Source organism: Salvia miltiorrhiza, chromosome 4 (assembly GCF_028751815.1).
Source record: "Salvia miltiorrhiza cultivar Shanhuang (shh) chromosome 4, IMPLAD_Smil_shh, whole genome shotgun sequence".
Lineage (NCBI taxonomy): Eukaryota > Viridiplantae > Streptophyta > Magnoliopsida > Lamiales > Lamiaceae > Salvia > Salvia miltiorrhiza.
The window spans coordinates 43,619,122-43,634,763 of record NC_080390.1 but is presented as its reverse complement, the minus strand read 5'-3'; the positions used below and the strand labels follow the sequence as shown (position 1 = coordinate 43,634,763).

General features: G+C 39.7%; 1 protein-coding gene across 1 annotated transcript; it reads left to right on the top strand.

The window, feature by feature from the left end:
- Positions 1-8,665: 8,665 nt before the first annotated feature.
- On the top strand, positions 8,666-10,342 carry LOC131021878 (8-hydroxygeraniol dehydrogenase-like). The gene is made up of 4 exons (XM_057951203.1): positions 8,666-8,839; positions 8,926-9,039; positions 9,126-9,639; positions 9,727-10,342. The coding sequence occupies exons 1-4, from the start codon at positions 8,742-8,744 to the stop codon at positions 10,081-10,083; spliced, it is 1,083 nt and encodes a 360-aa protein (XP_057807186.1). The 5' UTR covers positions 8,666-8,741; the 3' UTR covers positions 10,084-10,342.
- Positions 10,343-15,642: the final 5,300 nt, after the last annotated feature.

Genomic DNA, 15,642 nt, shown 5'->3' with positions numbered 1-15,642 from the left:
TTTACCAATTTAATCCAACTTTGATGAGAGATCACTCAATTAATCAAATACTTTCGTCAGAACAACAAAGATCGTAAATTAATAAATTATCTATCCCCGTCACGTCTCAAGACAATCTACTAACTCCCAATAGCTCCATATGATTCACCTATCTCCGATAGGTCTCAAGGTTAAAATCATATCATATATTCCTGAATCCACTAAACAGTTATCTCCGTCAGGTCTCAAACCGAATAGCTACACATGCAAACTATTGATTAGATAATTCACAAGAATTCAAGAACCATGAATTATGAATCATAAACTGGAAGGCAAAAAGGTATTAACAAATTAATCACATGAATTCAATTAAGTATTTACAAACCCTAAAATCAGATTAAAAACTTAATCAGACATAGTAAAAGAAAACATAAACATAATTAATAAGAAAGCAATAATAAAAACTGAATTAAATAAAAACTCTGAATAAAACTGAAAGAACAATCTTGAATCTTTAATCCTTGCAGATATCCAATCCAAACTCTAAAAACTTGAAAGCAATGAAAACTGAAAGCTAAAGAACTGAAAACTAAAGTTGGGAACCCTAGATAGGTCAAATAAAGACCTATATATAGTGTCAGGGTAAAATACAGTGTTCGAACTCGCAAACAACTCTAAAAAACGTAACAACTTGGAAATACGGACGTAACAACGACCAACTCGGCGGCCGTTTTGTGCCCTCAAAATCACTCAAATCGGCGCTCGCCGAACCTGAAACTCGTAGTGTAAAACAGAAACAGGGATATCGGCGGGCAACTCGGCGGTCGCCGAGTTACACCTTCAAAATCACCGATTCCGGCGACCAACTCCAGTAGGTCGCCGAGTTTGGAATGCTGCGCACGATATTTTTGTTTCGGTCATATCTTCCTCGTCCGAATTCCGATTTGCAATAAGTATAACACTTTGGTTGAATTAATGGATGTATTTTCATTAACAGAGAAAATATATCATCATGTATGTAATGAGTGGTTGAGGTTGAATTGTGAGACATGACTGGTTTATTTTTTGTAAATAAGAGTATTTGTAAGAGTAAAGTATAAGGCTAGATGGTGTGTTTATGTCATGAAAAAAAAAATCCCATACTTTTGCCAGACATAAAAAATGACACAAGTATTGTATTTTTGACGAACGAAGGGATATTAATTAACATTCTTTATAATTTTTTTAAAAATTAACCGTAATTATTAAGAATTTCATGATCCCTGTAAAATAGTATAAGCTCTTATTATAAGTTTACATCAAATATTAAATTGCTTAATCACCCATCTATTATTAAAAGATTGATTAACAAGTTCATAAAAAAAGGGAAATATATAATCCATCCCTTCAAATTTACACATCCATCTATTATTAATTAATCTGTTGTACACATTCCCTTCGCCCACAAAAAATAGTTGTAGAAGGGGACGACATGTGTTTTAATAAAAACAGTTGAATATATTGTGGATGGAGAAATGATCTCATTTAAAATATAGTGTTAATAATTATAATTAATCGTATTGTGAGTGAAGAAATGAGTCTATTATTTAATAGAAATGTCCAAAAATAAAAACTGATTAATTTTTGTGAACGTCCTAAAACAATTCCTAAAACAATAAAAATAGATTATTATTTGTGCATCAAGGTAATACTATCTTAGAAATGTCTTCCACCTAATCATATCATAGAGCTGGGATCTAGTATAAACCATTACTTGTGTGATAACTTTTTCTTAAGGGTGCGTTCTCTTTGGTTGTAAATTTATCATGTGACAAGGAAGGATAAACAAAATTTCACCATTTAAATTCTTCTTTTCTTTTCTCACATTTCCTACTTGACCCTTACTCATTTTTCATTTACACTACAAAGGAGGGATAATATTATCACACTATTTTTGGAGGGATAATATTATCCCTCATTTGTAGTGTAAATGAGGAATGAGTAATGGTCAAGTAGAAAATGTGGGAAAAGAAAGGAAGAATTTAAAGGGTGAAATTTTGTTTATCCTTCCTTTTCCCATGATAAATTTACAACCAAAGAGAACGCACCCTAAAAGGAAAAAGAGGAGGAAGGAGATCTTGTGTGATAACTCTTTTATTTTATATAATTATAAAAGATATCTATTATATAATCAAATAAGTCATCCGTAGACAGACGAGACCTCTATTATATAATCAAATTTTTTTTTGATCAGAAAATTAATAAATTTTATTAAAAATATAGCTGGTACCAGAGGTACCAATAAAAACAGAAAGGAAGCATGAGTAAGCAGAAAAACAAGGAAAACCAAAAAACCAAATCAGGAGGTCAAGTAATCAACCCTTCAGCTGAGAACCACCTTCTAAACTCCGAGTATGGCGTCACCAGGTTGAACGCCATTTTCCAGCCCCAAAGGGTGGACTTGATTTCAGAAAAAATCCTTTCCTTATTCCACACACCTTGTTTGAAAATGCACTCATTCCTCTTCCTCCAAAAGCACCAAATCGTGCAGATCCACACACTAAGAAGCAGCTTAACGTCATCTTTATTTCCCAAATTAATGAAGGCGTTGAAGTGTGCTTTCACCTGTGTCTGGGATGCTGTTTGCTTGCCAAGCCATGAGATAATATCCTTCCAAATAGCATCAGTTTTGTGACAAGAAAAGAAGAGATGATTAATCGACTCCTCGCAAGAGTTACACAGCACACACAGGTTCCCTGACTGTAAGTTCACCTGCCTCCTCATGAGATTATCGAAAGTAGGAAGCCTTCCTCTAAGTACTTTCCAGGCTGTGATAATCGCCTTTGCCGGAGCCGGAGCTTTCCAAATCAATGCCATTTCGGTCTCGACCCTACGTTCATCCATTGGTCGAGCCTCCAGGCCAAGAGCATTATAGGCCGATTGAACCGAGAAAACTCCATTTTTGCTAGCTTTCCAGCACCAGCTATCTTTCGATCCTGCAATCAGACGAACATTAGAAATGGATGAAGTAAGCTGTTGAACTTGATCAAGCTCTCTCTGTCGAAGTTCACGATTCCACTTCAAGTCCCATCTCCACTCCCCCTCAATCCAAGTTCCCATACTACTAATTGCTCCCCCCTTGTTGTTGCTAAGATGGAATAACCGAGGAAATAGTTCAGACAACCTAATATTTCCTGCCCAACAATGATGCCAAAAAAGAAAACCATCCCCCTCCCCAACTTTCACCTCCATATTGTCTCTAAACCACTTCCCGCCCTCTCCACGACTCATCTCTACCACTTTCTTCCACCACCCATGTCTAGCTGCCTTATTCCCAGTCACCCGAAACCCTCCCCCATCCCAAGTGAGATCCCCCTGACAAGTCTTAATAACTTTAGTCCAAAGAAGATCCTTTTCCAAAAGAAACCTCCAAATCCACTTAGCCATAAGAGCCAAATTAAACCAAGAAAGATTTTTAATATTAAGACCTCCCAGATTCTTGTCGACGCACATGTCTTCCCATTTTACCCAATGTATTCTCCTTGCTTCCGGTCCTCCCCCCCAGAGAAACCTGCAAAACGTAGTCCGGATATCTGACAACACACAATTGGGAATTTTTGAGAATGAGAACTGGTAAATCGGAATTGAGGACAAAACAGAACGAAGCAAGGTTAGTCTTCCTGCAAAGGAAAACTTGCGTTTCTTCCACCCATCAATCTTACTCTTGACTTTATCAACAAGATATTTCCACTCCGAAGACCAAGAAAGACGCATCCCAATTTTAATGCCAAGGTATTTAGTAGGTAATTCACCGACACTACATTTAATGATATCAGCCATTTCCATGCAGAGAGCTTCCTCAATCCCGACACCAATAAGACGACTTTTTTCGAAGTTAACAGATAGACCCGACAACGCCTCAAAGAGTCTAAGGATACATTTAAAGGCCCACGCATTCTCTTTCGTACCCGGAGCCACAAACATCGTATCATCCGCATATTGAAAATGCGAAATTCTGAATCCACTTTGCCCAAGCTCGAGAGGTATCAACAAACTTGCCCGGATTGATCTTTCAATAAGGAGATTCAAACCTTCAGCCACGATAAGAAAGAGGAACGGTGAGAGAGGGTCGCCTTGTCTAAGGCCTCTTTCAAGTTGGAATTCTCCAGAAGGACTGCCATTGACCAGGATGTTTGTTGATGCTGAACTGAGACATCCACTAATCCACTTTCTCCAAGTGACGCTGAAATTCATCTTCTCGAGCATGATATCCAAGAAATTCCAATCGACCGTATCATAGGCTTTTGCAAAATCAACTTTGAATAGTAGAGTGTCTTTTTTCTTCCTCTTAACTACCTCTATAATCTCATTAAGGGCAACCACACCATCGAGAATGTATCTACCTTCGATGAAGGCACTTTGGCACTCTGAGATAATGGAGCACATCACAGGTTTCAACCTAGCTGCAAGGATCTTGGCAATCACCTTGTAAAGGCAATTAATAAGGGAAATCGGCCTAAAGTCCTTAAGCTCCGCAGCCCCCTCTTTCTTCGGGATCAAAGTAACAAAGGAAGTATTACACCCTCTGGCCAATTTGCCATGTGAGTGGAACTCCATCATTGCCTTGAGAATGTCCTCTTTTAAAATTTCCCAACAATTCTTCAAAAAGTGAAAATTAAAGCCGTCCGGCCCCGGGCTCTTTCCACTATCACAGTTCCAAATCGCGGCCTTAACCTCAGTTTCAGTGAAAGGTTGATCAAGGCTGTCTCTATTGGCATTTGAAATTGTTTTTTCCACGAAGTCCACCGGAAGATCTGGTTTAAGTCGGTTGGATCGGCTGAACTGAGCATGAAAGTGATCTTTAACAATTCTTTTAACCACCGTTGGTTCATCAAACCAGGAGTCTTCGACTGTCAGACCAGACATCACATTTTTGCTCCTTCTACCTTTAATTGCCCTGTGGAAGAATTTGCTATTCAGGTCTCCTTCCCTTGTCCAACTAATTCTAGCTTTTTGGGCCAGAATACTGTCTTTATTCTTTAACTGGAGCAGAAGGTTGGCTTCGGCTTCGCTCCTCTTAACCACTTCATCCTCCTCGAGCCCCAAAACATCATCAATCACGTCCCAAACGTTTATCTCATCTTTCAGCCTTGAAATATTATCTTCAATTCTCCCAAATGAAATTCTATTCCAGATCTTAAGGTCTTCTTTCAGCCGCTTCAACTTTTCTTTGAAAACAAAGCAACTCCATCCTGTGATGCCTCCTTTACTCCAAGATTCTTTAACCACCGTTTGGAAGTCTGGATGGCTTGTCCAGGCATTAAGAAATCGAAAGGGTTTGGGCCCCCAATCGACATATTTAGTCTCTAGAAGAATAGGACAGTGATCAGAGACCGATCTCTGGAGGCCTCTGCCTTTCGAATGTTCCCAGGTTTGGAGCCACTTCTCATTGACTAAGAACCTATCGAGTTTTGATTTGCAAGTACCCTGTGGCTGGTACCAAGTGTACTGCCTACCTTGCAGTCTGATTTCCTCCAACACATTATCAGTAATGAAACTATTGAACATTTGCATCTCACGCGACGAATATTGAGACCCACGACCAGCTCTTTCAGAGCCAATTCTAACAGAATTGAAATCACCCGCTACACAAATGCAAGAGCCTCTGTTTTGATCAACAACAAGACCAATTCTGTCCCAAAGTAGCTCTCTTTCATTCAGATTTTGCATAGCATAAACATTAACTAAGCAAACAGAAACATTACCTGGAGACCAAATGCCATTTACAATCAAAGCTCCTGGAGAATCCCAATGGCTGCATGCAGAGAAAACTTTTTCATTCCAGACTGTGAGAATACCACCGGACCTTCCATCGGCAGGGCGTTGTGCAAAACCAATTCCATCGCCGCCCCAAATTGATTTAATAGTCAATTCCTCAAGATAATCAGATTTCGTTTCCTGGATAAAGCAGATATCGATTTCCTGTTTCTGAATGAGCTCTCTCACTTCTCTTCTCTTTATTTTGCTCCCCAAGCCGCGAATGTTATAGGAAAGGACCTTCATTGATCACAAAAATTTTGGTTCGCCTCGCTCTCTTTGGGTCCTCTGACCCCAGTAAATTGGTTTGCCATCTCCAAATCTCCATGGGTGCTATAAAGCCCAATTTCTTTTCCAAATGTCCAAATTTTCAGACCTTCTCCACAATCATTGTTGGAGATTTCCTCTCTTGCTACATTGAACTGACCTTTTTCGCCCAGCCCCAAACCCCCATCTTCAAGTTGTGTTGGGGCGACTGAAACGGAATAAGAGCTCTGAAACTTTCTTCTAGTCTGCGTCTTGTGTTTTTTGCTCCTCGGCTGTAAGAATCGAGAGAGCCCCAATTTGATGGCGCCATCACCCCCGACTTTCCTTCTCATAGAACTTTTGTTGTTTGTAATATTCTGTTGCTGATCCTCTTGCCTTTGAATCTCTATATCTGTATCCGAACTCACTGAAGTGTTAATGGGTTGCGAGTTCTCATAAAAGGCCTTAGAATTACCTGGGGAAGTGGGCCCATCCACTAACCGTGACTTATTGCTGTTATCCCCTACTTCTCTAATGTCTGGATCAAAAGGGGGGCCCGATGGGCTTGAGTTTTGGGTAGGGCGGCCCAAGTCATCAGTTTGAATTTGAAGGCAATTTGTGCTGACAGGGCCAATATAATCTGAAGAAATTCCAATGCTTTTCGCAGCCCCTTTATGTGGGTCCCCAGAATTAATGAATTTTTGAGATTGGAATTCTCGAGCCTGCCTCTCAGAAGATTGTGTCTTTGTGGCGTGCGAACAATCTTCCTCGAGACCCGGGAATGCGGCTGTGGATTGAACAGTGACCGAGGGGTCGTCCGGTTTATTCTGTTCTGAACCGGATTTTTTCTTTCCTTGGAAAGCATCGGAGGAGCCACCAATCTGGGCCTTCGCCGGCGACAGAGAATCTTCCCACTCAATCTCCTCCGCAAAATCTGAATCTGTTTCAGCACCCGATTCTTCATCCGTTTTTGGAGGATTTCCTTGAATCATCTGCTCCCAGATCTCTTCCACTCGAATCTTGAAATGAGCCCCGTCAATATTACATTCTATTAAGTTATCAATGGATGCAAGACCAGTTGATATTTGAATCATGGCCACGTCTAGGCGAGATTTATCCGAAGTCTCGTTATGTATTTTGAGGACCCTGCCCAACCTTGCTCCTGCCACATGGAAGAACCTTGAATTCCAAGCTTGTAAAGGAACTCCGAACCACTTAGTCCACACCGTTCTTTGCGTGACAACATCAACATAGGACCACGGCCGTAACCATTCAAACCAAAAGCTCGACCATTCATCTAGATCCTGCAAAATCTGTTTCACCGGCCGATGGTTGAGACTTTGTAGCAGAACTAGGTTGCCTCCAAGAGAGGATATCTTAAGCAAGGAAGCACTTTCACTATTGATCTCTTCACCAAAGTCTTCCCAGATGTACTCCATTTTGAGATATCCTGTGAAAGCTTCTTGTAACCAATTAGTCTCCTCTTTCGTAGTTGAAAAACCGATAATCTCATCAGCAGGAGATGCTACCTTACTTTTTCCTCCTACGACTTCAGCAAAAGACTTCCCTTGCTGTCTCATGTTCCCTGAAGAAGGAAGAATTTGTCTGTTCTTAACCTCTTTCGATTGTTTACTCCGGCCTCCTCCACTCTGTAGCGCCTCCTCGTCTCTACTTGGGACGTGGGCATACCGTCTCTCAAATTTTGGTACAAACGCTCTCAGTTTAAAACTACCAAACCAGACATTATTCAGTTCTGCTAGTAACTTTGAATCATCTTCTTCTCTCTCGAACCGGACGAAACCAAAATGTTTTCCTTTCAAGTCTCTTTTCTTCGGACAAAAAATATCAATGACTTTACCAATCTTGTTGAACTTATTTGCCAGAGTCTCCAACCAGATACCATCTGGAAAATTATTGAAAAAGAAAGTAACACCTCCTTGGTTCCGGTTAATACCATACCTCTTACCAGCAAACTGGGGCTTTGGGTAGGTCCTAGTGTTTGGAGAAGATGAATGCCTCACCGGGAAACTCTCATGATGGGGATGACCTGTCCTTCTCGACCTCACCTCTCTCCACTCACTTTTCCTCTCTCCACTCACTTTTCCTCTCTCCATTATTACTCCCATTATATAATCAAATAACTTTAAAATATATGTGCTTCGTTATGAATACAATAACATTTGTAGAGCTTTCATGTCTGTCAAGTGAAAGTAAATCATTCAACATAATTATGCGCGAAAAAGTCGTAGGTAGGGAGTTTTATACTTCAAGTGGCATATAAATTCAAACTTCAAATGTGTCTAGAAAAAGAAAAATAAATAAACAAGTCAATTATGAATAGGATGTAGACATGTCATGTGACATTTAGAGTTGACGAAAAAAGTGAAGATTCTTTTCTGAAAGCTAAAAGAACAGAAAATGTGAAGATTCTAGAATGAGTTTCTTAGAAGGCCCGTAATTGACAGCCCTTGTTCTCCTACTCCCCTTCTAAACCAATTGAGAAAACTTAGCTAGGTTGAGTTTAACGAATTGTCTCTAACAGTCAACGCCACAACGGTAGCCGCCCTACGCTCACCAGATACGTCATCATCTCTTCAACTCTTTCCTATAAATACCACTCTTTAACATTCTCCCAAATCATCACTCTTTCATTTGCATTCTCTCCATTTTCTATTGCTTACATATTTCAAAACTACCAAATAATATATACATTTTGTTAAATGGCGAAATCACCGGAAACAGAGCACCCTGTCAAGGCCTACGGATTGGCTGCCACTGACACATCTGGTCATCTCTCCCCATTCAAATTTTCAAGAAGGTGTTTTTCCACTCTCATTATTGTATATAATGCTATCAAAGAACTTAAATTTATAAACAAATACTAAAATTTATATGTGCATGCAGGGCTACTGGTGATGAAGACGTGCAGCTGAAAGTGTTGTATTGTGGGATCTGCCACTCGGATCTTCATTACCTCAAGAACGAATGGGGCATCTCTCAGTATCCTCTGGTTCCAGGGTGCGTTTCTTTCTGCTTTCTACTTGTTTATCATTTTACAAACCAACAAAATTAATTACAATAATTGATCTCCAATGCTAATGCAGGCATGAGATTGTGGGAGTGGTAACAGAGGTGGGAAAGAAGGTGAAGAAGGTGAAAGTTGGAGACAAAGTTGGTGTGGGATGCATGGTGGGCTCATGTGGATCATGTGAGAGCTGCAAAGAGGATCTTGAGAATTACTGCCCCAAGATCATCCCCACTTACAGTGCCAATTACCATGATGGAAGCATCACATATGGTGGTTACTCTGACATCATGGTTGCCGAAGAGCATTTCATCGTGCGTATCCCCGACAACATGCCCTTGGATTCTGCTGCTCCTCTTCTATGTGCAGGCATCACCACCTACAGCCCCATGAGATACTTTGGATTAGACAAACCCGGCATGCACATCGGAGTTGTGGGTTTGGGCGGACTAGGCCACGTTGCCGTTAAATTTGCCAAGGCTTTTGGTTCTAAGGTCACAGTTATTAGCACCTCCCCTAACAAGAAGGATGAAGCACTGTCAAATTTGGGCGCAGATTCATTCTTGATCAGTAAAGATGCAGATGAAATGCAGGTAAAATTCTTCATCCTCAGCTCTGTTTCATTACCATTATCAATTCATCAGCACTAAATTAATTAATGTTGACTTTATTACTCATAGGCTGCTATGGGAACAATGGATGGTATTATTGATACAGTATCAGCTTATCACCCTTTGATGCCACTCATTGGGCTATTGAAAGCTCATGGAAAGCTGGTGATGCTTGGTGCCCCGGACAAGCCTCTTGAGCTACCAGTGTTTCCTCTACTTGCAGGGAGAAAGATGATATCTGGGAGTGGGATTGGAGGAATGAAAGAGACGCAGGAAATGATTGATTTCGCGGCCAAGCACAATATAAAGGCAGATATTGAATTAATTTCAGCAGATTACGTTAACACTGCGCTAGAGCGTCTGGCTAAAGCAGATGTGAAGTACCGCTTCGTGATAGACGTAGCCAACACCTTCCAGCAATCTTAAGCTGAGCTTTCTGATGGAAGAGTGTGTTGTTCTTCTGTTGTCCAGTTTATTTAATTTTTTTAAATATTTTCGCTGTTGGTTTGTCTTTAAGTTTTGTACATCTTTATTCTATACACATGTATTATTATAATTTTGTTAATTGAAATGCATATTGTTCCCACTTTCCCCACTGTACTCATGTGTATGTAAAACTGACTTCTGGTTTGGTTCTTGCATACTTTTGATTTTATTGAATATACACTTGTATTTTCTTATGAAACATGAATGTGGTTATTTTCTACATTATGTATTTTAACTAGTATTGTGTACATAAATAAATAAACTATGTAATATAATTTCTAAAATATCATAATTATTAAATAAAATATATTTATGATCAGAAAAAATATTATATGTTCATCCATGATAAAATTTTGTAGGAATGAGTTATACGGATTTTCAGATGAGGTTGTTGAATGAATTGAGAATTATAATGAAAAAAGAATGAATGGAATGGAATTAATAAAAAAAACCAAGAGTTAATAAACAAAAGAAAAAAGAACAGACACAAAAAGTGAATGGAATAATTAAAAATTGATATATAGAAAATCCCATAATTATTGGCCACTAACAAATTGAGAAACACTAAAATTACTTTGTTATCCTCTAACGCATAAGGTGAATAAAAAATGGTGAATGATAACTTCAAATCATAATAGTAAATTAACAAAAATAAAAGATTGAGATTATTTCTCATTTTTCACAATAATTTTATTTTTATTTTAACTTCTTCTACATACAAATAATCATCTTTAGTTTTGTTTTATTAAATTAAAATTAGAATAAAAAATTATATAAATGACATTGTGTATAATTGACACTATTCAAAAATATAAATGACATTTTCTGTAATTGAAACTATAAAATTATAAATGACACTATAATATTTTAAATAATACTATAAGATTGGAAATGACACTATAACATTTAAAATGTTACGGTATCATTTATAATACCGAATAGTGTCAATTATAGGTAGTGTCATTTATATAATCGAATAGTGTCATTTACACGAATTGAGTTAGGATGTAGGTTTGAATCTGGATGCGGGTCAGAATCTAGGTGCGGGTCAACCCAATTATACCAAAAATTTTGTGTATATTAATATTCATGAGCTCATTGTCGCCGTAGCAGCGATTTCCCGGCATGCCCTCGAAGTACTTGTTTGTGAGCGTCCTACCGAGGGCTTCGATCATGGCAAATGAAGTGAAGTTCTCGGAGGCGATGAGTGTGATCCTGTGGCACTAGCGGTGCTTCTCCTTCTCGATGAGGTCGTGGATCTCAAAGTCCACGGCAGCGAGGCGGTGTATGGATGTCGGTAGGGAGAGCGGTGGCGGTGGGTGGAGGAAGATGAAATTAGAGTTTAGGAGAGGGGTAAGGAAACGACAGGGAGGTGGACGGGGGATTTTATTTTTTATTTTATCCTTTTTACAATATATTTTTTAGTCTAAATATCATTTTTTTTGTTCAATTGTCATTTTCGACGGCCACAATATCATTTCCCCGCTTCTGAGAAACAGATAACCAGATATAATTTATGCATTACAAGCGGTTTATTCAAATATTTATATTGATTTATTCGTTAATTTTCTTTTACACGATAAATTTAAATAAATTAATATCAATCATAAAATTTGAATATTTGATATTTCTGAATATTCATCTTATAGACATACTAACGAAATAGGTTTAATTATATTTTATGCCCTTGCGACCTTTGAGTGAATATTCAAATGTGGCACATGAACAAATTTACAGATACTTCAGTGAGGTTACCTCGTCTCTTGCTTTGGATCATCTGCGTCCCAGTTTTCCTGCGGTGGACTGGGGTAAGTGGATCTGGGCTCCTTTCATTCCGGTTCGCAGGTCCATTACCACTTGGCTTGTAATTTTGGGTCGTCTTCCGACGGCCAGTCTTCTGTGTCGTCAAGGCTTTTAGGGGCCTGGCTGGTGTCCTCTTTGTAGGGCTGCTGGCGAGGACATTGATCATCTTTTCTGGGATTGCTCTGTTGCCAGGTGTAGAGGCTAAAATCTACAATTGAAGTTGACGTCTGCACGTCCGGATAGATCGGGCACTAGCAACCTGTCAACACAAGAACACGTAAGAGCCCTAGGTTGAGCACCGGGTGGGGGTGTCGACCGTAGAGCCTCCGACGCTCAAGTTAGTAACGGAATAGCAAAATAGAATGATAAGCAAATTGAAATAAGAGAGAAAGACAGGCTGGAATGTGCGATTATTCTAGGCTGTAAGCGGCGTCAGAGGATGGAAACGGTGACAGTGTGTTGTGATAATGGAATATGGGAGGCGGAGATAGGCCAAGTTGGTTAGGCGGCGAAGTAGAGAGATTTCAAGTAGTCGATAGCAAGTAAGATTTTCTCGTGTCCCCTTTTGATGACCTAGTCGGGTTGTTTATATAGGAGTCATTCGGTCGCTAGGGTTTTTGCAGCCTGGCCCCGTCAAAACCCCCATCTCTCTGGTTGTTGCGATTTGGACGGGATCATGAAGATTACCCTCTGACTGCGTCAGCTTGGAGGAAGACGTCTTTTTAGGGTTTGACGGCTGGAGACCTTTTTTAGGGTTTTGACGGCTAGGCTTTATAACTTTGTCAATCCAGGTCGGCTATAACCCTTGGGCCGTATGCGATATATCCAGCTTGGTTGTGGATTTAAGTCGATCTATAGCTTTTCGGGCTAGACGGACCAGTCCGTTTGACTAGTTGGACTTTTTAAGATTGTGCCAAACTGGTAAACTAGCTTGGTGGGCTTAGGCCGAGTGCAGCCCGACTGTTTAGACAATTTAGACCTAAAGTGGATAGTCAACCTGGGTCTGTCCAGGTTGATCCTGTGATAAGTATAACTTGACTTATCGGGCTAGACGACAAGTTTTCTTAAGTAATTGGGCCAACCTTGTTAATGATCCAAGTTGGTCCGAGGTTTGTCGGGCTGGACTGACCGGGCTGTTTAGCTCATTGGTCCAGCTTGGAAGGTTAATTGGGCTTGAGCCAAGTTGACGAATTTTGCCCACTACAGTTAGCCCCCCACTCCACAATTAGAATTTTCTAATTGAAGAGTTTAATTTGATTATAGGTATTCCGTAAAGGCGAACTTCTCGGAATATCGAACTGTTTCAGTTAGTGTAGCCAATCGGTTGTAAAAAACCAATCGTTTGCATTGATTGATTACTATATTGCCAAGCAGAAAGAGACTGCAAAATTTGATTGAAAGTCGGAGGCAAATTCTTCTTAGCTTGGCGTGAAACTAGTATATCTGCAATTTGGACATACATTAATCGTTTTGTCGAGTTAAGAAATGTATAATCGAATTGTGTCGTCTTAAATTGTTGCGACGATATATGGTGTGAACCTATTTGAAATCAAATGACAGCCAGTATATGTGAGCCAAGTTGAATTCGTTTACCAACATGGATTTTGGTGCTTTATCAGCTTGAGATTTTTCAAAGAAATAATATAACTTGTAGTTGTTTGCCAACATGGATCGTGGTATTTTACCAGCTTGGAGTTGTTCCAAAGAGAAATAACAGGTTGTGTGCCAATCGTGGTATTTTCTCCCACTCCCTTTCTGATTTTTTTTTTTTGGGCATTGCGCTTAGCACACATATGCATATATATATATAGAGAAGGGTTCAACAGAGAAGCTAAATATTGTGGAGAATAGAGAATTCGTAAAATAAAAACGAACAGATCTATAATTTTAATGAACAGATCAATGTACCGCATGAACAACAATTTGCCCCGGGTTCGAATCCTGCTGGTGGCGAGTTTTTCTATATTTTTACTAAATACGTCTGTTCATTACTTATGTTGATCTGTTCGTAAAATATATAGATTTGTTCGTTCTCTCGAAAAAGATAATTCTCTGTTGAACTCAACCCTATATATATATATATATATATAAATTGTCTTGCCAGCCTGGAGATTATCGTGAAGGTACATGGTGTGGACCAATTTAGATTTAAACATCAGCCTGTAAATATGTGAGCCACACTGGACCCGTTTGTCAACATGGGAAAGTGTCAGCTTATAAATAAGTAAGCCAGGCTGGACTTGTCTGCCAACGTGGGATGAAAGTGTCAGCCTGTAAATATGTGGGCCAAGCATCCTGAGATTTGTTACGACGTAGATGACGCGAGCCTATTTGGAATTGAATGACAGTCCGTACATGATGAATCTGTTTAATTGTTTTGTCAGGTTGAAATTTTTTCGAAGAAAACGTTCAGCTTGTAACGTTTGGGTTGCATCATCAGCTTGGAATTTATTTTCCCTTGTTTTGTCGGGATTTGCCGCTTGAAATTTTGAAATAGGCAAGTTGAGATTGACGGATATCTCTCAGTTTGGAAACTTGAAGTGGCGAATCTTTATAACTACTCCAGCTAACTTTATTTGTCGAAATACAGCTTGTAATTGTTGTCGATATGAATTATCAGCTTGGAGTTAGAGGAAATAATACAATTTGTAAAGCTTCGAGTGCTTCATCCATTTGGAGAATTTGGCAAATAATCGTGATTGAAATTTGCAGCTTGGATATTTGAGCTTGACCAACTGAAATAGGCAAATATTTCGAAATTTTTGAGCTACTCTAGCCTGACTCATCTTTTGAAGCAATTCCTTACTCCAGCTTGTATGCCACATGTTGAATCCATTTGAATAGTTAATTCTTCAAATTGACTAATCTTCAGCTTGGTTCAAAAATTAAAGAAGGGAAATAAGGTAAATATATCCGGTGTATCCAGCCTGGTTCGACCTTCCTGTAAGTCGGATTTGTTACTTGGTTCAATCGCGATTTTTTTCAGCCTGGTTCGAAAATTTTCCTAAGTTGGATTTGTTTTTCTCTAATTATAATAACACAGCCAGGCTGTTTAGAGGCTTGAAATTTTCCGTTGGCAAGCTGGATTTTTTTTTTTTTTTTACTAACTCCAGCCTGGTTCGAAAATTGAAGAAGGGTATCCCGTCTCTCCTTCTCGTCTCACTCTCTCCCTCTTGCGTCTTTCTCATTTTGCAAATTAATTCCCAGCTTGGTATTTCGAAATAGGCGAGTTTGATGATTTTTACAGCCTGGCTCGTCTGTCAAAACAAATAACTCCTTCAGCAGCCTGATTCGAAAATAGAAGGGGATATCTCCCTTGGTTTTTCCAGCCTGGTCCAAAACGAAAAAGGAAAGGGGGAGAAACATCTCTCTTCTCTCTTGCCCCTTCCGTCGATCGAAGTGGGCGGTAGCTACCTCTGTTCGTCGGAGGTGACGGTGCCTAGGGCAAAATCGAGCGCGGCTGTTGGGTGAGAGGCTGTCGGAGGCGCCGCCCTTCGCCGATCGAAGCAGGAGATCTGGGGTGCCAGGCGGCGCCGCCACTTAGTTGACGGCGGCGGTAATTGGGATTGAAAAGGGAGTCGAGAGGGAGAGGTGAGACCGGGCGGCGACTTCGTCGAAAGTCAAAATTGGAAGGGGTCTCTCTCTCTTTGAGTATTATCTTATCTCGATGTATCTCGATTTTTCATGGGATGTCGC

Excerpts from the sequence above, each read along its gene's own strand:
- LOC131021878 (XM_057951203.1), top strand. The coding sequence starts at position 8,742 with ATGGCGAAATCACCGGAAACAGAGCACCCTGTCAAGGCCTACGGATTG. Across the intron at positions 8,840-8,925 it reads CCATTCAAATTTTCAAGAAG|GGCTACTGGTGATGAAGACG; the intron begins GTGTTTTTCCAC and ends ATGTGCATGCAG. Across the intron at positions 9,640-9,726 it reads AAGATGCAGATGAAATGCAG|GCTGCTATGGGAACAATGGA; the intron begins GTAAAATTCTTC and ends TATTACTCATAG.